This window comes from Pecten maximus, chromosome 14 (genome assembly GCF_902652985.1).
Source record: "Pecten maximus chromosome 14, xPecMax1.1, whole genome shotgun sequence".
In the NCBI taxonomy this organism is placed as follows: Eukaryota; Metazoa; Mollusca; class Bivalvia; order Pectinida; family Pectinidae; genus Pecten; species Pecten maximus.
The window spans coordinates 25,901,143-25,926,257 of record NC_047028.1 but is presented as its reverse complement, the minus strand read 5'-3'; the positions used below and the strand labels follow the sequence as shown (position 1 = coordinate 25,926,257).

The window sequence follows — 25,115 nt, the reverse complement described above, 5'->3', positions numbered from 1 at the left end:
AGGTGGGCATGGAGAGGTTAATTGGATCGAATGGTGACTGGCACGATGCGTCCAAAAGTAAGTAAGGGCACTGAAAGACGGAGAAAAGCATATAATTAGGAACAAATTGACGTACTTTTTTTTTTTTTTTTTTTTTTTTTTTTTTTTTTTTTTTTTTAGATCATTAAATTAATGGGCGAATGATGACGTTAGGTCATTAGATTAATGGACAAATGATGATGTTAGGTCATTAGATTAATGGGCGAATGATGACGTTAGGTCATTAGATTAATGGACAAATGACGACGTTAGGTCATTAGATTAATGGACAAATGACGACGTTAGGTCATTAGATTAATGGGCGAATGATGACGTTAGGTCATTAGATTAATGGACAAATGATGATGATAGGTCATTAGATTAAAGGACGAATGACGACGTTCGGTCATTAGATTAATGGGCGAATGATGACGTTAGGTCATTATATTAATGGACAAATGACGACGTTAGATCATTAAATTAATGGGCGAATGATGACGTTAGGTCATTAGATTAATGGGAAAATGATGATGTTAGGTCATTAGATTAATGGGCGAATGATGACGTTAGGTCATTAGATTAAAGGACAAATGACGACGTTCGGTCATTAGATTAATGGGCGAATGATGACGTTAGGTCATTATATTAATGGACAAATGACGACGTTAGATCATTAGATTAATGGGCGAATGATGACGTTAGGTCATTAGATTAATGGGGAAATGATGATGTTAGGTCATTAGATTAATGGGCGAATGATGATGTTAGGTCATTAGATTAATGGGCAAATGATGGCGTTAGGTCATTAGATTAATGGACAAATGATGACGTTAGGTCATTAGATTAATGGGCGAATGATGACGTTCGGTCACTGGATTAATGGGCGAATGACGACGTTAGTTAATTAGATTAATGGACAAATGACGACGTTAGGTCATTAGATTAATGGACAAATGACGACGTTTGGTCATTAGATTAATGGACAAATGACGACGTTTGGTCATTAGATTAATGGGCAAATGACGGCGTTAGGTAATAAGATTAATGGGCGAATGATGACGTCAGGTGAAAACATTAATGGGCGAATGATGACTTTAGGTAATTAGAATAATGGACAAATGATGACGTTATGTCTTTAGATTAATGGGAGAATGATGACGTTAGGTGATTAGATTAATTGGCAAATGAGAACGTTAGATCATTAGATTAATAGGCAAATGAGAACGTTAGGTCATTAGATTAATGGGCGAATGATGACGTTAGGTCATTAGATTAATGGGCAAATGACTACGTTAGGTCATTAGATTAATGGGCAAATGATAACATTATTCAGAGTTATGGGCGAAAATTACTTTATAAAAAGATAAAAGCTAGGACTCGACATGCAAGTCAAGGTTAAATTTGTAAAAATGTCACGTTCTCAAAGTTAGATATTGGATAGTCATAGCGAAAGCACCAGGTATACAGGTGAGCATAATATCAGGTGAGCATAATATCACATTGATGCAACCATGTTCCTTAGCGACGGTAACATGAAAGTGTATGTGTGAACAGTTTATCTTTTTCCATAAAAATGGATTTTTCTTCATTAAAGTAAAATATTTACCATGTTCAACAGGACTACGTGGAGTCGGTGTAGGAGCCGTCCGTTGGAAGTTTTCATCTAAAAAAATTGAAAACAAAAAACAAAGAAATGGTTAGGGGTAAAATGTGACTTAAAGATTTGTACTATCTTATATGATACTACAGCTAAATCATATATTTTTCAAAGTTGTTTAAAACAAGAATATATATACTATATATATACTACAAAATAAATACACAAGTAAGACATCCAGACTCGAAGACGACAAGGAAGTACATTTATTGAAGCTATACCACAAAGAAAAGTATTGTAAAACAAACATACGAAATAATCTTGAATCTGAATAGGGAGCTGTTACAGTCCCCCAAATAAATATCGTCCAAAACTGTCAACGATATACTTATATGTAAGTGAAGGACATGTTTATTCTGCACAATGTCACTTTCTAAATGCATTAAAAGTGGAATGCAGGTTACTGTAAATATCGAGGACCAAAGTCCACCACCAGTGTTAACCATACTACCTGCAATCTCAAAAAAGATTTTACAAAAGACAAGCAATTCATATTGTTTTACGATAAATTGTGCTAATGATACATCGCATATTTTTTTTCTATCTTTTGTTATTCATTACAGGCGATATTAAGTAGCTTATCAGTATTTATTTCTCTTGAAAATATATATAAGAATGAGTACCTTTCATTACGATATAAGAGAGTAAAATACATAGGGCAAAATGATAATACAGGCTAAATGTTTAAAAACAAATGGCAAAACTTGACATAAAGATTTCTTCATCTGAAATTGACCGAATTTTCAGGTCATTCTCAGGTCAACATTTTTCAGGACAAATTTACCTCAAGACATTTGCCTGTATATGCCTTGTCTGTGATGCTAGGGGCTTACTGTGTCGAGATTAAAAAATGGAGGAAACTTGATAAAATCTACATGGGGGAGGTCCAAAAGCCGAACAATTTAATTTTCATGCGGATGTGTAATAAAAATGCCCAATAGGAAAAACAAATGTAGAATAGGTTACACATTCCCCAGCGAGAATATACACATATAATTCTATAAGTCACGTTCCTGGCCTGTTATCGAGGTACATAAAACCAGACGCATACATGCTTTATCATTGATCGTCTTAAAACGGCATACTACTAATACGTGTTTATCGGGATAAACAGTAAAGGAGTTTCATCTCGTTTTAAGGTAGGCAGTGGAAGGTCGTTATATAATATCGTTGTAAATCATATAGAGAATTTTTCAACCAAATACGTTAAAATAATGTGCCCATAGAATGAGAAGTGTAAATTACAAAGAGGGGAAATGTGACATAGGGTAGTCACAACACATAGAATGAGGGGTGACCTGGCTTAGTCACAACACATAGAATGAGAGGTGACCTGGGTTAGTTACAGTACATAGAATGAGAGGTGACCTGGGTTAGTCACAGTACATACAATTAGAGATGACCCGGGTTAGTCACAGTATATAGAATGAGAGGTGACCTGGGTTAATCACAGTACATAAAATTAGAGGTGACCCGGGTTAGTCACAGTACATAGAATGAGAGGTGACCTGGGTTAGTCACAGTACATAGAATGAGTGGTGACCCTGGTTAGTCACAGTATATAGAATGAGCGGTGACCTGGGTAAGTCACAGTACATACAATTAGAGGTGACCCGGGTTAGTCACTGTACATAGAATGAGAGGTGACCTGGGTTAGTCACAGTATACAGAATGAGAGATGACCCGGTATAGTCACAGTACATAGAATGAGAGGTGACCTGGGTTAGTCACAGTACATAGGATGAGAGGTGACCTGGGTTAGTCACAGTGCATATAATGAGAGGTGACCCGGGTTAGTCACAGTACATAGAATGAGAGGTGACCTAGGTTAGTCACAGTACATAGAATGAGAGGTGACCCGGGTTAGTCACAGTATATATAATGAGAGGTGACCCGGGTTTGTCACAGTACATAGAATGAGAGGTGACCTGGGTTAGTCACAGTACATAGAATGAGAGGTGACCCGGGTTAGTCACAGTACATAGGATGAGAGATGACCTGTGTTAGTCACAGTGCATATAATGAGAGGTGACCCGGGTTAGTCACAGTACATAAAATTAGAGGTGACCCGGGTTAGTCACAGTACATAGAATGAGAGGTGACCTGGGTTAGTCACAGTGCATAGAATGAGAGGTGACTTGGGTTAGTCACATCACATTGAATGAGAGGTGACCCGGGTTAGTCACAGTACATAGGATGAGAGGTGACCTGGGTTAGTCACAGTGCATATAATGAGAGGTGACCCGGGTTAGTCACAGTACATAGAATGAGAGGTGACCTAGGTTAGTCACAGTACATAGAATGAGAGGTGACCCGGGTTAGTCACAGTACATATAATGAGAGGTGACCCGGGTTTGTCACAGTACATAGAATGAGAGGTGACCTGGGTTAGTCACAGTACATAGAATGAGAGGTGACCCGGGTTAGTCACAGTACATAGGATGAGAGATGACCTGTGTTAGTCACAGTGCATATAATGAGAGGTGACCCGGGTTAGTCACAGTACATAAAATTAGAGGTGACCCGGGTTAGTCACAGTACATAGAATGAGAGGTGACCTGGGTTAGTCACAGTGCATAGAATGAGATGTGACTTGGGTTAGTCACATCACATTGAAAGGGAGGTGACCTGGGTTAGTCACAGTACATAGAATGAGAGGTGACTTGGGTTAGTTACAGTACATAGAATGAGAGGTGACCTGGGTTATTTACAGTACATAGAATGAGATGTGACCTGGGTTAGTCACAGTACATCGAATGAGAGGTGACCTGACTTAGTCACAGTACATAGAATGAGTGGTGACCTGGGTAAGTCACAGTACATAGGATGAGAGGTGACATGGGTTAGTGTCAGTACATACAATTAGAGAAATGACCCGGGTTAGTCACAGTACATAGAATGAGAGGTGACCCGGGTTAGTCACAGTACATAGAATGAGAGGTGACCTGGGTTAGTCACAGTACATCGAATGAAAGGTGACCTGGGTTAGTCACAGTGCATAGAATGAGAGGTGACATGAGTAAGTCACATTACATGCAATTACAGGGGACCCGGGTTAGTCACAGTGTGACTTAAAGATTTGTACTATCTTATATGATACTACGGCTAAATCATATATCATTCAAAGTTGCTTAAAACAAGAATATATATACTATATATATATAACAAAATAAATACACAAGTAAGACATCCAGACTCGAAGACGACAAGGAAGTACATTTATTGAAGCTATACCACAAAGAAAAGTATTATAAAACAAACATAACAAATAATCTCGAATCTGAATAGGGAGCTGTTACAGTCCCCTAGATAAATATCGTCCAAAACTGTCAACGATAGACTTAAAGGAAAGAAGTGAAGGACATGTTTATTCTGCACAATGTCACTTTCTAAATGCATTAAAAGTGGAATGCAGGTTACTGTAAATATCGAGGACCAAAGTCCACCACCAGTGTTAACCATACTACCTGCAATCTCAAAAAAGATTTTACAAAAGACAAGCAATTCATATTGTTTTACGATAAATTGTGCTAATGATACATCGCATATTTTTTTTCTATCTTTTGTTATTCATTACAGGCGATATTAAGTAGCTTATCAGTATTTATTTCTCTTGAAAATATATATAAGAATGAGTACCTTTCATTACGATATAAGAGAGTAAAATACATAGGGCAAAATGATAATACAGGCTAAATGTTTAAAAACAAATGGCAAAACTTGACATAAAGATTTCTTCATCTGAAATTGACCGAATTTTCAGGTCATTCTCAGGTCAACATTTTTCAGGACAAATTTACCTCAAGACATTTGCCTGTATATGCCTTGTCTGTGATGCTAGGGGCTTACTGTGTCGAGATTAAAAAAAGGAGGAAACTTGATAAAATCTACATGGGGGAGGTCCAAAAGCCGAACAATTTAATTTTCATGCGGATGTGTAATAAAAATGCCCAATAGGAAAAACAAATGTAGAATAGGTTACACATTCCCCAGCGAGAATATACACATATAATTCTATAAGTCACGTTCCTGGCCTGTTATCGAGGTACATAAAACCAGACGCATACATGCTTTATCATTGATCATCTTAAAACGGCATACTACTAATACGTGTTTATCGGGATAAACAGTAAAGGGGTTTCATCTCGTTTTAAGGTAGGCAGTGGAAGGTCGTTATATAATATCGTTGTAAATCATATAGAGGATTCTTCAACCAAATACGTTAAAATCATGTGCCCGTAAAATGAGAAGTGTAAATTACAAAGAGGGGAAATGTGACATAGGGTAGTCACAACACATAGAATGAGAGGTGACCTGGGTTAGTCACAACACATAGAATGAGGGGTGACCTGGGTTAGTCACAGTACATAGAATGAGGGGTGACCTGGGTTAGTCACAGTACATAGGATGAGAGGTGACCTGGGTTAGTTACAGTACATAGAATGAGAGGTGACCCGGGTTAGTCACAGTACATAGGATGATAGGTGACCTGGGTTAGTTACAGTACATAGAATGAGAGGTGACCCGGGTTTGTCACAGTACATAGGATGAGAGGTGACCTGGGTTAGTCACAGTATATAGAATGAGAGGTGACCTGGGTTAGTTACAGTGCATAGGATGAGAGGTGAACCGGGTTAGTCACAGTATATAGGATGAGAGGTGACCCTGGTTAGTCACAGTATATAGAATGAGAAGTGACCTGGGTTAGTCACATTACATAGAATGAGAGGTGACCCGGGTTAGTCACAGTACATAGGATGAGAGGTGACCTGGGTTAGTCACAGTGCATATAATGAGAGGTGACCCGGGTTAGTCACAGTACATAGAATGAGAGGTGACCCGGGTTAGTCACAGTACATAGAATGAGAGGTGACCCGGGTTAGTCACAGTACATAGAATGAGAAGTGACCTGGGTTAGTCACAGTTCATAGAATGAGAAGTGACCTGGGTTAGTCACAGTGCATAGAATGAGAGGTGACTTGGGTTAGTCATAGTACATAGAATGAGAGGTGACCTGGGTTAGTCACATTACATAGAATGAGAGGTGACCTGGGTTAATCACAGTACATTGAATGAGAGGCGACCTGGGTTAGTCACAGTACATTGAATGAGAGGTGACCTGGGTTAGTCACAGTGCATAGAATGAGAGGTGACCTGGGTTAGTCACAGTACATAGAATGAGAGGTGACTTGTGTTAGTCAACAGTACATAGAATGAGAGGTGACCTGGGTTAGTCACCGCACATATAATGAAAGGTGACCTGGGTTAGTCATAGTACAAAGAAGGGAAAAGTGACCTAGGGTATTCACAGCTAACAGAACTGAAATGTGAACTAGGACAACCACAGTACAAATACAAGAAATGTGACCTGGGATAGTCATAGCACAACGACAAGAAAGGTGAGAAGGGATAGGCACAGTGTATAGAATAGAAAGGAAACTTGGAGTAGTCAGTACATAGAACGAGATGTGCCCTGCTGTAGTCACAGTACATAGAGCTGAAATGTGACCTGAGACAATCGCATAACATAGACAAGAAAGGTGACTTGGGATAGTCACAGTATATAGACAAGAGAGGTGGCCTAGTCACACTAGATAGATGGCAAAGGTGACGACCTTGGATAGTCACAGAATACAGAAGAGAAAGGTAACCTAGAACAGTCGTTACATAGAACGAGATGTACCCTGATATGTAGTCACAGTACATAAACGGGAGAAGCGGTCAAAGTACAATCACAGTACGAAGACAAGAAATTTGGCCTGGGATAGTCAAAGTGTATAGACAAGAGAAGTGGCCTAGCCACACAAGATAGAGGGGAAATATGACCCGCGATCAGCGCACAGAAGGTAGAAGTGATACGAGCTAGCCACAGCAAATAAGAGTTTATCATGTTGCCAAGGTGCAAGCTGCGTACATACTGTGACTACCGCAGTTAAACTATACGCTATCTGCAGTTGTGCGTCAACCCCACAGTGAATCAGTGCAAGCCACTTATTGTGTCCTGATATCAAGTTCAAGCATTATTTGCCATATAATGTGAGGTCATAGGTCATTCATATACAGGTGACACACCTTCAGTAATCACAAGGCATGTCTTTGGGCGAGAGCGAAAACAATATTAATGACTGTTCTTGAACACGAGAACAATGTTATTGGCTGTTCTCGAACACGGGAACAATATTAATGGCTGTTCTTGACCACGAGAACAATATTAATGACTGTTCTTGACCACGAGAACAATGTTATTGGCTGTTCTTGAACACGAGAACAATGTTATAGGCTGTTCTCGACTCGGGAACAATATTAATTGCTGTTCTTGACCACGAGAACAATATTAATGACTGTTCTTGAACACGAGAACAATGTTATTGGCTGTTCTCGAACACGAGAACAATGTTATCGGCTGTTCTCGAACACGAGAACAATGTTATTAGCTGTTCTCGAACACGAGAACAATGTTATAAGCTGTTCTCGAACACGAGAACAATGTTATTGGCTGTTCTCGAACACGAGAACAGTATGTTATTGGCTGTTCTCGAACACGAGAACAATGTTATTGGCTGTTCTCGAACACGAGAACAATGTTATTGGCTGTTCTCGAACACGAGAACAATGGTCTTATTGCCCTAACATCAGGAGCAAAGTACAGAACATATTCTAGGAACAGGAATCACACACCACCTCCACAGCAAGAACAGGGAGAACAAATATGGCGGCGCTTTGTCAATGTAAACTGCCAAATGTCTGTATGTCATACATATTGTGTTTATTCGTTATGGTCGATTTGAAACTGCTATATCTGGTCCGATATAACGATAAAAATCAAAAAGTAATTTTATTTGCGTATATTTCCCCTTCTCTTTTGCTTAGTGGGTAGCAAAGAGGCTTTATTGATCCCGGCATACTTGCCTGCCATATGTACCTGGCTTATAAGAGGACGATAAAAACCCTGAAAACATTGAACGCACAAGTAGTAACTTATGGCGTATCAATAAGTTTAAAATGAGTATTATGAGATAACACTCTATTGTTACGTTTGTGTTCCTCACGTTCCTGGTAATAGGGCGAAAATTGAGAGTAACTGTTTCCGAATTAACATACAGGAAAGTGTCTGCCAAAAACACCCCGGATGATGGCGCGTCTAGAGTTGGTTCAAGTTTTTTTTATACCTGTTTAAATTCAATACCAAAACTTTCCCATTTCGAACGCTAGAGAAGTGTCTGCAGAAAAGCCGCAAGTTCTTTTTTTAATGAATTTTATTAAAAATACCATTTGTCTATTTTATCGATAGGTCTATGAATTACTTCTGGCTGACATTCGACAAACATTTGGAATAATACAACACGCCGTGCCACCACTATGAAAATTGCGGTGTATCGGAATCATCCTTTCAGTTTGTTCTTCTGTTCTCCTGAAACAATTGTTCATTAATTACATGGCCAATTTCATCATTAATGATTACTGTACAGTATATGAACAGTATCCTATGTAAATAAACATTTCCCGAATTGTTGCTATTGATGATTACCAAGACAGAATTATTCTAACTAGTAAAACCAGACAGAAGTCTGTCTCCATGGCGAAAAGAACAGTAACACCCAATTACAAAATACAAGCCTGTGATTGGATGGAAGATTAAGGGGAAGCGCATGGGTGGTCATAATTTTAAGTTCTAGTTTTGTCATTATTTAAAATTATTATCTTTCTATAAACGAATCTATTCATGAACGGTATCACATATCGACACGAATGTATATGCTTTTATGTAAAGTTGACTAAGCCATCACTTATAAAGCGAAAACAGGATGGAATATCACAGACTAAAACCCTCATTTCCTTTAAAATACAATGCACAGTAATTTTGCGAATTATACTGTTCGTGATCTAATTATACTACAATGCACCATAATTTTCTCATTCCATTGAATCAATTTTCGTAAAATGCACAATAACTGCATCAGCAATAAATTTTGTATTGTTTAACATCCTGTCAACTGTTATGGTTCCAATTGAATCATTTTTTCTTAATAAAACACTAACTACATAAACAATAGGTATTGTATTGTTTAACGTCCTGTCAACAGTTATGTTTATTTAATGACGTGTAAACAATAAAGTAAAATATGGCTGTACTTCTTTCTATTGATCTTGCCAAAAATTCAACGTGTAAAGGAATAAAAAGAATTAAAGTCAAAAATGTTGGGTAATATGGGAAGAGGAATTGGAAATGACAATTTCAGAGAGCCCCAGGAAATAATTAGGACTAAATTTGCGTGTGATAACGATAATAATAACTTCAGGTCAAAGTCGCTATTGAGTAGATAATAACCTGCCACCAACTTCCTGCATGTAGTAATTCACCTGTTTGTACTGAAGGACGTTTGGAGGTATTTTTGGGAGTGGCAGGAAATATATTATATAAAACGTACACTCCATTTCAAGTATCTATTTCAAGTTTGATTATCTTTGTTAAACATCTACAAATAGGATGATACTACAGATTTTACAATCACACACTGATATCGGATAAGTTGAACCGAACATTCAAATAGGTGTATATATTTAAAACTGCCTTACAGTCATTAATAAATTACAAGTAGAATTCATGATAACGCCAGCCATTGGGACCTTACGCATGTGGGTTAATGTTGCGTCCAATTTCGTTGCTCATTAGTGTATTCATGTAAAATATACATTGTTGTACATTGTTGCAACTTGTACATTCCGATGACGTCACATTGTTTACAGATCCCGCGTTGTGTCTGCACTGCCTGACACGAAAGCTTCATTCTGTATTTTTTAGTGTTTTTGTTAGTTTTCTTTTATTTCAATTGATCAGGTATGGTAAAACAACCTCAATCAATATGAGGTGTGAATGTATTTATAAGAAAAAACGGCATGTTGTGCAAAAGACTTCAACTTTCACTTTGTCAGTGCATTCGTGATCGCAACTTAGATCGGCTGTCATGGCAACGACGAGGACGGTAGTTTTACCACAGTGTCGAATTTACAAACTTGTTTGTACAACCGAAAACTTCTAACTATACCTTATGTCTTTGGAAATCCTCTGTAAATAATTAATTGAATTAATTACGATCCATTGCATTCGTCTATCAACTTTTATTCGCTTCTATATGCCGATTTCGTTACTTAAAACACTGAAGAGTTCCAATATTGAAGCGTGAACATTAACACTTGCTCTATGAATCGTCCTAGAGCACCCGACTACCCAAAATTAATACTTATGAAACAGACAAGAGCGTGAAGGTAATTGTACGAGAACAACGAAAAGTGCTGTATATTCTAACCAAAATGACAAACATCGTCAAAATTATCAAAAAAGTAGTCAATTAATCGACACTTCGTCAATTAATACCAGTTTATAACGCCGATATGTAACTGTACGTGAATAAATAGAAGAATGTACAGCACTTTGCCCCTCGGTTTCTTAGTACGATAAACAAGTCTATCACGTTTGTTTGTATGGCAAAATACGTTAGTTGGGTGCTCTGGCCATATTTACCGACCAAGTGTTAATGTAGTCCTTCGTGTCGGTCACGTGACCACGCGACAACACGAGAACCGACGAAAACATCCCGATAAGGACGTTGGACACCTAACATTAAAATCCGGTCATGGAAACAAACAGAACTGACGGGGAAATTATTAAATAATGCATTTATTAAAAAAACATATTATATATGCAACATTAACCCACATGCGTAAAGCCCATCAGCTGGGGTTACTTACAAGCATCCTCAAGGGAATTTAAAGCATTGACAATATCGACCGTTTGGAGGAAGAGTCCTGCGACTCATAGTGGCATAGACCCTAAATAAAGTCTTTAATTAGTAGAAGTATTATTCTAAAAGTAATAAGCAAATTGAAATATGAACGAAATAATATTCAAGCCACTCTGAGTATCGGCCGAATTATGCCTATGAAACTACACCCGACTGTTGTTACGTTCCTCTTAGACTCATTACACCCTACAGTTGTTACGTTCCTCTTAGACTCATTACACCCTACTGTTGTTACGTTCCTCTTAGACTTATTACACCATACAGTTGTTACGTTAGTGTTAGACTCATTACACCCTACTGTTGTTACGTTCCTCTTAGACTCATTACACCCTACAGTTGTTACGTTCCTCTTAGACTCATTACACCCTACTGTTGTTACGTTAGTGTTAGACTCATTACACCCTACTGTTGTGACGTTCCTCTTAGACTCATTACACCCTACTGTTGTTACGTTCCTCTTAGACTCATTACACCCTAATGTTGTTACGTTCCTCTTAGACTCATTACACCCTACTGTTGTTACGTTCCTCTTAGACTCATTACACCCTACTGTTGTTACGTTCCTCCTAGACTCATTACACCCTATTGTTGTTACGTTAGTGTTAGACTCATTACACCCTACTGTTGTTACGTTCCTCCTAGACTCATTACACCCTACTGTTGTTACGTTAGTGTTAGACTCATTACACCATACTGTTGTTACGTTCCTATTAGACTCATTACACCCTACTGTTGTTACGTTAGTGTTAGACTCATTACACCCTACTGTTGTTACGTTAGTGTTAGACTCATTACACCCTACTGTTGTTACGTTAGTGTTAGACTCATTACACCCTACTGTTGTTACGTTAGTGTTAGACTCAGTACACCCTACTGTTGTTACGTTAGTGTTAGACTCATTACACCTTATTGTTGTTACGTTCCTCTTAGACTCATTACACCCTACTGTTGTTACGTTCCTCTTAGACTCATTACACCCTACTGTTGTTACGTTACTCTTAGACTCATTACACCTTACTGTTGTTACGTTCCTCTTAGACTCATTACACCCCACTGTTGTTACGTTAGTGTTAGACTCATTACACCCTACTGTTGTTACATTCCTCTTAGACTCGTTACACCCTACTGTTGTTACGTTCATCTTAGACTCATTACACCCTACTGTTGTTACGTTCCTCTTAGACTCATTACACCCTACTGTTGTTACGTTCCTCTTAGACTCATTACACCCTACTGTTGTTACGTCAGTGTTAGACTCATTACACCCTACTGTTGTTACGTTCCTCTTAGACTCATTACACCCTACTGTTGTTACGTTAGTGTTAGACTCATTACACCCTACTGTTGTTACGTTAGTGTTAGACTTATTACACCCTACTGTTGTTACGTTAGTGTTAGACTCATTACACCCTATTGTTGTTACGTCAGTGTTAGACTCATTACACCCTACTGTTGTTACGTTCCTCTTAGACTCATTACACCCTACTGTTGTTACGTTAGTGTTAGACTCATTACACCCTACTGTTGTTACGTTCCTCTTAGACTCATTACACCCGACTGTTGTTACGTTCCTCTTAGACTCATTACACCCTACTGTTGTTACGTTCCTCTTAGACTCATTACACCCTACTGTTGTTACGTTCCTCTTAGACTCATTACACCCTACTGTTGTTACGTTCCTCTTAGACTCATTACACCCTACTGTTGTTACGTTCCTCTTAGACTCATTACACCCTATTGTTGTTACGTTCCTCTTAGACTCATTACACCCTACAACATTAAAGTCAAATGTTGGGTAATATGGGAAGAAGAATTGGAAATGGCAATTTCAGAGAGCCCCATGAAATAATTAGGACTAAATTTGCGTGTGATGACCATAATAAAAACTTCAGGTCATTGAGTAGATAATAACCTGCCACCAACTTCCTGCATGTAGTAATTGTAATTTTTACAGTGGGGGGGCAAACATATCTTTTTGCCCCCCCACTTTTTGACATCCAAAATCTAAAAAAGGGGAAAAAACACGAATTTATATATTCATTTCGATAAATATCTGTATATTTCCGAACCGATAATGTTTTCTTGAAGGCAACGATAAAAACTTTATCTTGTACATCCGGAACATTCCGACTTTTATACTAGTATATCAATCCTCAGACCTGTGTGTCGGTCGTCTGCAATAGAGCCTGGTAAGTCAATATTTATATCTTAATACGAAATTTTGCTTAACCTCATCACATAGATTCAATAAGTTGATGATAATTTGTGAACTTAATTGAGTTCATAATGAGAACAAGACAGAAACATAACATGAATAAGAATGCGCGGTTTTAATGTGAATAGAGTGATACTAATTACCGACAGGTACGAGGAAATACCAAAAAAATTCGCCTCGCTCCTACGGCGCTCGCTGTATCACTAAATTACTGCCCCCCCCCCCTTTCGATTGCAGATCCACAGGGGGGCTTCGCCACCCTGGGACCCGCTGGGCGGCCCCCAGACCTCTCGCAAAAAGGGGAAAAAATCTGCTCGCGCCTACGGCGCTAGCATGATCACTTAATTACTGGACCCCCCTTCCGAAAACTCCTGGATCCGCGCCTGATCCCGAATTATTGGAAATGTGCTATATTCATTTTCCGCGGAGGGCTTAGACCCCCTTGAACACCCTATCAGGGCGCTGCCCTGGACCCGCTGGGCGGCCCCTCAGACCCCTCGTAAAAAAAAAAAAAAAAAAAATCGGCTCGCGCCTACGGCGCTCGCATTATTACTAAGTTACTGGACCCCCCGCCCTTTCGAAAATCCTGGCCGGGCCTAGTGATTCATGTTTTGCCATAAATAATATATCCTGATTTGCGTCAATAACTTATTTTGTACTACATAAATTATCAAAATTATCATGGGATGTTGAAATGATAATTATTGGCTAATTTTGCGGAGATGGCATACGATTTGTTTAGTGCGTAAAATTTAAGGTTAAAAAAAATTTTGCCCCCCCACTTTTTGACGACTTCCTACGCCACTGCTTACAGTAATTAATAAATTACAAGTAGAATTCATGATAACGCCAGCCATTGGGGCCTTACGCATGTGGGTTAATGTTGCGTCCAATTTCGTTGCTCATTAGTGTATTCATGTAAAATATACATTGTTGTACATTGTTGCAACTTGTACATTCCGATGACGTCACATTGTTTACAGATCCCACGTTGTGTCTGCACTGCCTGACACGAAAGCTTCATTCTGTATTTTTTAGTGTTTTTGTTAGTTTTCTTTTATTTCAATTGATCAGGTATGGTAAAACAACCTCAATCAATATGAGGTGTGAATGTATTTATAAGAAACAAGAAATATCTTTAAAAAAGATAAACGGCATAGTTTTACTGCTGGTGGTTATAATGTAAAACTACTGGTGAAATAAATTAACGAACTATTATTGTTTCAGCACCGATAACAAAATTATATCAGTTTGAATCATTTTTGGTGATAATAAGACTGCAAATGTGTCATTTGAATAGATGCATCCACTTATTCAGCTTATCCCCCTCTAAATTTAGCGCGGAAATTATTTTTAAATCATTACGTGACTGTTTTGAAATCGTGGCAACACAAACACACGATAGTTTACAAGGCGATATCTATATTCCATCTGGGTTAGTTGGATAACGATATATACACAGTGGTTTAAATATTAAATAACACGTTCTGTATATATTACGGCACACATATTTATGTGTAAATAAGTGTAAACACTGTTTATATAATATAGTGACAGTAGCGATGTACTCGTACAGACTGTATAAATATTACCGAGTTTGTGGAACTACTACCGAGTTGGTGTTAATATTACCGAGTTTGTGTAAATATTACCGAGATTGTCATGACCTACTATCAAACAATCAAGCAGAATACGAACGGCGTCCGTATTACTGCTGTTTTCATGTTTGAACTGTTACAATCTATTGTACTGCTTCCCAAGTTTAATTCTAGGATTGTGTTTGACCCATTTTCCTATTATTCTCTTCATTGCGGAAGCTGTTATCGTTTTCAACCGCAGTCGATTCACATTTGAAGCCATTTTTGTTTCCATGTGTTTTAGTTTGTTGTGCGCATGAGTTTATCGTATATGTCACAAAATTTGCATATTCAGAGTGATAACCTTTTAATAATTGATAATTGATGTTTTTATGTACATACATCAAATTCGAATGGTTATTGTTCAGAAGGTTATTTTTTCAAAAGATATACCCAATAATATGATAAACAAGAAATATCTTTAAAAAAGATAAACGGCATAGTTTTAATGCTGGTGGTTATAATGTAATACTGCTGGTGAAATAAATCAACGAACTAATGCGTTTCAGCACCGATAACAAAATTAGATCAGTTTGAATCATTTTTGGTAATAATAAGACTGCATTTGAATCAGGAATATGATTTTATTAATGTGTCATTTGAAAAGATACATCCACTTATTAAGCTTGCATTCCATCTTATCTTTGTTTCGTTTTTAACTGTATATCTGCATTTTGCATTGACCGCTACATTGACCAATCACATACTTCATCTTGACCAGTAACGCAACCTGTCGCGTCATATCCGGGGCTAAAACAAAATTAGACGGCTATGCCGAAAAACGGCATGTTGTGCAACATACTTCAACTTTCACTTTGTCAGTGCATTCGTGATCGCAACTTAGATCGGCTGTCATGACAACGACGAGGACGGTAGTTTTACCACAGTGTCGAATCTACAAACTTGTTTGTACAACCGAAAACTTCTAACTATACCTTATGTCTTTGGAAATCGTCTGTAAATTATTAATTGAATTAATTACGATCCATTGCATTCGTCTATCAACGTTTATTCGCTTCTATATGCCGATTTCATTACTTAAAACACTGAAGAGTTCCAATATTGAAGCGTGAACATTAACACTTGCTCTATAAATCGTCCTAGAGCACCTGACTACCCAAAATTAATACTTATGAAACAGACAAGAGCGTGGAGGTAATTATACGAGAACAACGAAAAGTGCTGTACATTCTTACCAAAATGACAAACATCGTCAAAATTATCAAAAAAGTAGTCAATTAATCGGCACTTCGTCAATTAATACCAGTTTAAAACGCCGTTATGTAACTGTACGTGAATAAATAGAAGAATGTACAGAACTTTTCCTCGGTTTCTTAGTACGATAAACAAGTCTATCACGTTTGTTTGTACGGCAAAATACGTTAGTTGGGTGCTCTGGCCATATTTACCGACCAAGTGTTAATGTAGTCCTTCGTGCCGGTCACGCGACAACACGAGGACCGACGAAAACATTCCGATAAGGACGTTGGACACCTAACATTAAAATCCGGTCATGGAAACAAACAGAACTGACGGGGAAATTATTAAATAATGCATTTATTAAAAAAACATTATATATGCAACATTAACCCACATGCGTAAAGCCCATCAGCTGGGGTTACTTACAAGCATCCTCAAGGGAATTTAAAGCATTGACAATATCGACCGTTTGGAGGAAGAGTCCTGCGACTCATAGTGGCATAGACCCTAAATAAAGTCTTTTATTAGTAGAAGTATTATTTTAAAAGTAATTAGCAAATTGAAATATGAACGAAATAATATTCAAGCCACTCTGAGTATCGGCCGAATTATGCCTATGAAACTACACCCGACTGTTGTTACGTTCCTCTTAGACTCATTACACCCTACTGTTGTAACGTTCCTCTTAGACTCATTACACCCTACTGTTGTTACGTTCCTCTTAGACTCATTACACTCTACTGTTGTTACATTCCTCTTATACTCATTACACCCTACTGTAGCTACGTTCCTCTTAGACTCATTACAGTCTACTGTTGTGACGTTCCTCTTAGACTCGTTACACCCTACTGTTGTTACGTTCCTCTTAGACTCATTACACCCTACTGTTGCTACGTTCCTCTTAGACTCATTACACCCTACTGTTGTTACGTTCGTGTTAGACTCATTATACCCTATTGTTGTTACGTTCCTCTTAGACTCATTACACCCTACTGATGTTACGTTCCTCTTAGACTCATTACACCCTACTGTTGTTACATTCCTCTTAGACTCATTACACCCTACTGTTGTTACGTTCCACTTGGACTCATTACACCCTACTGTTTTTACGTTCCACTTAGACTCATTACACTCTACTGTTGTTGCATTCCTCTTAGACTCATTACACTCTACTGTAGTTACATTCCTCTTAGACTCATTACACTCTACTGTTGTTGCATTCCTCTTAGACTCATTACACCCTACTGTTGTTGCATTCCTCTTAGACTCATTACACTCTACTGTTGTTGCATTCCTCTTAGACTCATTACACCTTACTGTTGTTACGTTAGTGTTAGACTCATTACACTCTACTGTTGTGACGTTCCTCTTAGACTCGTTACACCCTAATGTTGTTACGTTCCTCTTAGACTCATTACACCCTACTGTTGTTACGTTCCTCTTAGACTCATTACAGCGTACTGTTGTTACGTTAGTGTTAGACTCATTATACCCTACTGTTGTTACGTTCCTCTTAGACTCATTACGCCCTCTTGTTGTTAGGTTCCTCTTAAACTCAATACACCCTACTGTTGTTACGTTAGTGTTAGACTCATTACACCCTACTGTTGTTACGTTCCTCTTAGACTCATTACACTCTACTGTTGTTACGTTCATCTTAGACTCATTACACCTTACTGTTGTTACGTTCCTCTTAGACTCATTACACCCTACTGTTGTTACGTTCCTCTTAGACTCAATACACCCTACTGTTGTTCCGTTCCTCTTAGACTCATTACACCCTACTGTTGTTACGTTCCTCTTAGACTCATTACACTCTACTGTTGTTACGTTCCTCTTAGACTCAATACACCCTACTGTTGTTCCGTTCCTCTTAGACTCATTACACCCTACTGTTGTTACGTTAGTGTTAGACTCATTACACCTTACTGTTGTTACGTTCCTCTTAGACTCATTACACCCTACTGTAGTTACGTTCCTCTTAGACTCATTACACCCTACTGTTGTTACGTTCCTCTTAGACTCATTACACCCTACTATTGTTACGTTCATATTATACTCATTACACCCTACTGTTGTTACGTTCCTCTTAGACTCATTACACCTTACTGTTGTGACGTTCCTCTTAAACTCATTACACCCTACTGTTGTTACGTTCCTCTTAGACTCATTACACCTTACTGTTGTTATGTTCCTCTTTAACTCATTACACCCTACTGTTGTTACGTTCCTCTTAGACTCGTTACACCCTACTGTTAGTACGTACCTCTAAGACTCATTACACCCTACTGTTGTGACGTTCCTCTTAGACTCATTACACCATACTGTTGTGACGTTCCTCTTAAACTCATTACACCCTACTGTTGTTACGTTCCTCTTAGACTCATTACACCTTACTGTTGTTACCTTCCTCTTAAACTCATTACACCCTACTGTTGTTACGTTCCTCTTGGACTCATTACATCCTACTGTTGTTACGTTCCTCTTAGACTCATTGCACCTTACTGTTGTTACGTTCCTCTTAGACTCATTACACCTTACAGTTGTTACGTTCCTCTTAGACTCATTACACCCTACTGTTGTGACGTTCCTCTTAAACTCATTACACCCTACTGTTGTTACGTTCCTTTTAGACTCATTACACCCTACTGTTGTTACGTTCCTCTTAGACTCATTACACCCTACTGTTGTTACGTTAGTGTTAGACTCATTACACCCTACTGTTGTTACGTTCCTTTTAGACTCATTACACCCTACTGTTGTTACGTTCATCTTAGACTCATTACACCCTACTGTTGTTACGTTAGTGTTAGACTCATTACACCCTACTGTTGTTACATTCCTCTTAGACTCATTACAACCTACTGTTGTTACGTAAGTGTTAAACTCATTACACCCTACTGTTGTTACGTTCCTCTTGGACTCATTACCGCCTACTGTTGTTACGTTCCTCTTAGACTCATTACACCCTACTGTTGTTACGTTCCTCTTAGACTCATTACACCCTACTGTTGTTACGTTAGTGTTAGACTCATTACACCCTACTGTTGTTACGTTAGTGTTAGACTCATTACACCCTACTGTTGTTACGTTAGTGTTAGACTCATTAAACCCTACTGTTGTTACGTTAGTGTTAGACTCATTACACCCTACTGTTGTTACGTTAGTGTTAGACTCATTACACCCTACTGTTGTTACGTTAGTGTTAGACTCATTACACCCTACTGATGTTACGTTAGTGTTAGACTCATTACACCTTACTGTTGTTACGTTCCTCTTAGACTCATTACACCCTACTGTTGTTACGTTCCTCTTAGACTCATTACACCCTACTGTTGTTACGTTCCTCTTAGACTCGTTACACCCTACTGATGTTACGTTCCTCTTAGACTCGTTACACCCTACTGATGTTACGTTCCTCTTAGACTCATTACACCCTACTGTTGTTACGTTCCTCTTAGACTCATTACACCCGACTGTTGTTACGTTCCTCTTAGACTCATTACACCCTACTGTTGTTACGTTCCTCTTAGACTCATTACACCCTACTGTTGTTACGTTAGTGTTAGACTCATTACACCCTACTGTTGTTACGTTAGTGTTAGACTCATTACACCCTACTGTTGTTACGTTAGTGTTAGACTCATTACACCCTACTGTTGTTACGTTAGTGTTAGACTCATTACACCCTACTGTTGTTACGTTAGTGTTAGACTCGTTACACCCTACTGTTGTTACGTTCCTCTTAGACTCATTACACCCTACAACATTAAAGTCAAATGTTGGGTAATATGGGAAGAAGAATTGGAAATGGCAATTTCAGAGAGCCCCATGAAATAATTAGGACTAAATTTGCGTGTGATGACGATAATAAAAACTTCAGGTCATTGAGTAGATAATAACCTGCCACCAACTTCCTGCATGTGGCAACTCACCTGTTTGTACTGAATGACGTTTGGAGGTATTTTTCGGAGTGGTAGGAAATATTTTATATAAAACGTACACTCCATTTCAAGTATCTATTTCAAGTCTGATTATCTTTGTTAAACACCTACAAATAGGATGACTATACAGATTTTGCAATCACACACTGATATCGGATAAGTTGAACCGAACATTCAAATAGGTGTATATGTTTAAAACTGACTTACAGTAATTAATAAATTACAAGTAGAATTCATGATAACCCCAGCCATTGGGGCCTTACGCATGTGGGTTAATGTTGCGTCCAATTTCGTTGCTCATTAGTGTATTCATGTAAAATATACATTGTTGTACATTATTGCAACTTCTACATTCCGATGACGTCACATTGTTTACAGATCCCGCGTTGTGTCTGCACTGCCTGACACGAAAGCTTCATTCTGTATTTTTTAGTGTTTTTGTTAGTTTTCTTTTATTTCAATTGATCAGGTATGGTAAAACAACCTCAATCAATATGAGGTGTGAATGTATTTATAAGAAAAAACGGTATGTTGTGCAAAAGACTTCAACTTTCACTTTGTCAGTGCATTCGTGATCGCAACTTAGATCGGCTGTCATGGCAACGACGAGGACGGTAGTTTCACCACAGTGTCGAATCTACAAACTTGTTTGTACAACCGAAAACTTCTAACTATACCTTATGTCTTTGGAAATCGTCTGTAAATTATTAATTGAATTAATTACGATCCATTGCATTCGTCTATCAACGTTTATTCGCTTCTATATGCCGATTTCATTACTTAAAACACTGAAGAGTTCCAATATTGAAGCGTGAACATTAACACTTGCTCTATGAATCGTCCTAGAGCACCCGACTACCCAAAATTAATAATTATGAAACAGACAAGAGCGTGAAGGTAATTGTACGAGAACAACGAAAAGTGCTGTACATTCTTACCAAAATGACAAACATCGTCAAAATTATCAAAAAAGTAGTCAATTAATCGGCACTTCGTCAATTAATACCAGTTTATAACGCCGTTATGTAACTGTACGTGAATAAATAGAAGAATGTACAGCACTTTGCCCCTCGATTTCTTAGTACGATAAACAAGTCTATCACGTTTGTTTGTACGGCAAAATACGTTAGTTGGGTGCTCTGGCCATATTTACCGACCAAGTGTTAATGTAGTCCTTCGTGTCGGTCACGTGACCACGCGACAACACGAGAACCGACGAAAACATCCCGATAAGGACGTTGGACACCTAACATTAAAATCCGGTCATGGAAACAAACAGAACTGACGGGGAAATTATTAAATAATGCATTTATTAAAAAAACATATTATATATGCAACATTAACCCACATGCGTAAAGCCCATCAGCTGGGGTTACTTACAAGCATCCTCAAGGGAATTTAAAGCATTGACAATATCGACCGTTTGGAGGAAGAGTCCTGCGACTCATAGTGGCATAGACCCTAAATAAAGTCTTTTATTAGTAGAAGTATTATTCTAAAAGTAATAAGCAAATTGAAATATGAACGAAATAATATTCAAGCCACTCTGAGTATCGGCCGAATTATGCCTATGAAACTACACCCGACTGTTGTTACGTTCCTCTTAGACTCATTACACCCTACAGTTGTTACGTTCCTCTTAGACTCATTACACCCTACTGTTGTTACGTTCCTCTTAGACTTATTACACCATACAGTTGTTACGTTAGTGTTAGACTCATTACACCCGACTGTTGTTACGTTCCTCTTAGACTCATTACACCCTACAGTTGTTACGTTCCTCTTAGACTCATTACACCCGACTGTTGTTACGTTCCTCTTAGACTCATTACACCCTACTGTTGTTACGTTCCTCCTAGACTCATTACACTCTATTGTTGTTACGTTCCTCTTAGACTCATTACACCTTACTGTTGTTACGTTCCTCTTAGACTTATTACACCATACAGTTGTTACGTTAGTGTTAGACTCATTACACCCGACTGTTGTTACGTTCCTCTTAGACTCATTACACCCTACAGTTGTTATGTTCCTCTTAGACTCATTACACCCGACTGTTGTTACGTTCCTCTTAGACTCATTACACCCTACTGTTGTTACGTTCCTCCTAGACTCATTACACTCTATTGTTGTTACGTTCCTCTTAGACTCATTACACCCTACTGTTGTTACGTTAGTGTTAGACTCATTACACCCTACTGTTGTTACGTTAGTGTTAGACTCATTACACTCTACTGTTGGTACGTTAGTGTTAGACTCATTACACTCTACTGTTGTTACGTTAGTGTTAGACTCATTACACCCTACTGTTGTTACGTTAGTGTTAGACTCATTACACCCTACTGTTGTTACGTTAGTGTTAGACTCATTACACCCTACTGTTGTTACGTTAGTGTTAGACTCATTACACCCTACTGTTGTTACGTTCCTCTTAGACTCATTACACCCTACTGTTGTTACGTTCCTCTTAGACTCATTACACCCTACTGTTGTTACGTTAGTGTTAGACTCATTACACCCTACTGATGTTACGTTAGTGTTAGACTCATTACACCCTACTGTTGTTACGTTCCTCTTAGACTCATTACACCCTACTGTTGTTACGTTCCTCTTAGACTCATTACACCCTACTGTTGTTACGTTAGTGTTAGACTCATTACACCCTACTGATGTTACGTTAGTGTTAGACTCATTACACCCTACTGTTGTTACGTTCCTCTTAGACTCATTACACCCTACTGTTGTTACGTTCCTCTTAGACTCATTACACCCTACTGTTGTTACGTTAGTGTTAGAGTCATTACACCCTACTGATGTTACGTTAGTGTTAGACTCATTACACCCTACTGTTGTTACGTTCCTCTTAGACTCATTACACCCTAATGTTGTTACGTTCCTCTTAGACTCATTACACCCTACTGTTGTTACGTTCCTCTTAGACTCATTACACCCTATAGTTGTTATGTTCGTGTTAGACTCATTACACCCTACTGTTGTTACGTTAGTGTTAGACTCATTACACCCTACTGTTGTTACGTTCCTCTTAGACTCATTACACCCTACTGTTGTTACGTTCCTCTTAGACTCATTACACCCTACTGTTGTTACGTTAGTGTTAGACTCATTACACCCTACTGTTGTTACGTTAGTGTTAGACTCATTACACCCTACTGTTGTTACGTTAGTGTTAGACTCATTAAACCCTACTGTTGTTACGTTAGTGTTAGACTCATTACACCCTACTGTTGTTACGTTCCTCTTAGACTCATTACACCCTACTGTTGTTACGTTCCTCTTAGACTCATTACACCCGACTGTTGTTACGTTCCTCTTAGACTCATTACACCCGACTGTTGTTACGTTCCTCTTAGACTCATTACACCCTACTGTTGTTACGTTCCTCTTAGACTCATTACACCCTACTGTTGTTACGTTCCTCTTAGACTCATTACACCCTACTGTTGTTACGTTAGTGTTAGACTCGTTACACCCTACTGTTGTTACGTTACTCTTAGACTCATTACACCCGACTGTTGTTACGTTCCTCTTAGACTCATTACACCCAACTGTTGTTACGTTCCTCTTAGACTCATTACACCCTACTGTTGTTACGTTCCTCTTAGACTCATTACACCTTACTGTTGTTACGTTCCTCTTAGACTCATTACACCCTACTGTTGTTACGTTCCTCTTAGACTCATTACACCCTACTGTTGTTACGTTCCTCTTAGACTCATTACACCCGACTGTTGTTACGTTAGTGTTAGACTCATTACACCCTACTGTTGTTACGTTAGTGTTAGACTCATTACACCCTACAGTTGTTACGTTCCTCTTAGACTCATTACACCCTACTGTTGTTACGTTCCTCTTAGACTCATTACACCCTACTGTTGTTACGTTCCTCTTAGACTCATTACACCCTACAACATTAAAGTCAAATGTTGGGTAATATGGGAAGAAGAATTGGAAATGGCAATTTCAGAGAGCCCCATGAAATAATTAGGACTAAATTTGCGTGTGATGACGATAATAAAAACTTCAGGTCATTGAGTAGATAATAACCTGCCACCAACTTCCTGCATGTGGCAACTCACCTGTTTGTACTGAATGACGTTTGGAGGTATTTTTCGGAGTGGTAGGAAATATTTTATATAAAACGTACACTCCATTTCAAGTATCTATTTCAAGTCTGATTATCTTTATTAAACACCTACAAATAGGATGACTATACAGATTTTGCAATCACACACTGATATCGGATAAGTTGAACCGAACATTCAAATAGGTGTATATATTTAAAACTGACTTACAGTAATTAATAAATTACAAGTAGAATTCATGATAACCCCAGCCATTGGGGCCTTACGCATGTGGGTTAAAGTTGCGTCCAATTTCGTTGCTCATTAGTGTATTCATGTAAAATATACATTGTTGTACATTATTGCAACTTCTACATTCCGATGACGTCACATTGTTTACAGATCCCGCGTTGTGTCTGCACTGCCTGACACGAAAGCTTCATTCTGTATTTTTTAGTGTTTTTGTTAGTTTTCTTTTATTTCAATTGATCAGGTATGGTAAAACAACCTCAATCAATATGAGGTGTGAATGTATTTATAAGAAAAAACGGTATGTTGT

At 38.3% G+C, this 25,115-nt stretch overlaps 1 protein-coding gene across 2 annotated transcripts in view; it reads right to left on the bottom strand.

Moving 5' to 3' along the window:
• LOC117343023 overlaps window positions 1-25,115 on the bottom strand; it is a 73,376-nt gene that overhangs the window by 23,153 nt on the left and 25,108 nt on the right. The window contains exon 4 of one of the 2 annotated variants that reach the window (XM_033905347.1): window positions 1,625-1,681. The exons of the other annotated variant lie outside the window; for it this stretch is intronic. Within the exon in view, the coding sequence (XP_033761238.1) occupies window positions 1,625-1,681 (57 nt within the window). The remainder of the gene's footprint in view (window positions 1-1,624; window positions 1,682-25,115) is intronic. 2 annotated transcript variants of the gene reach the window in all.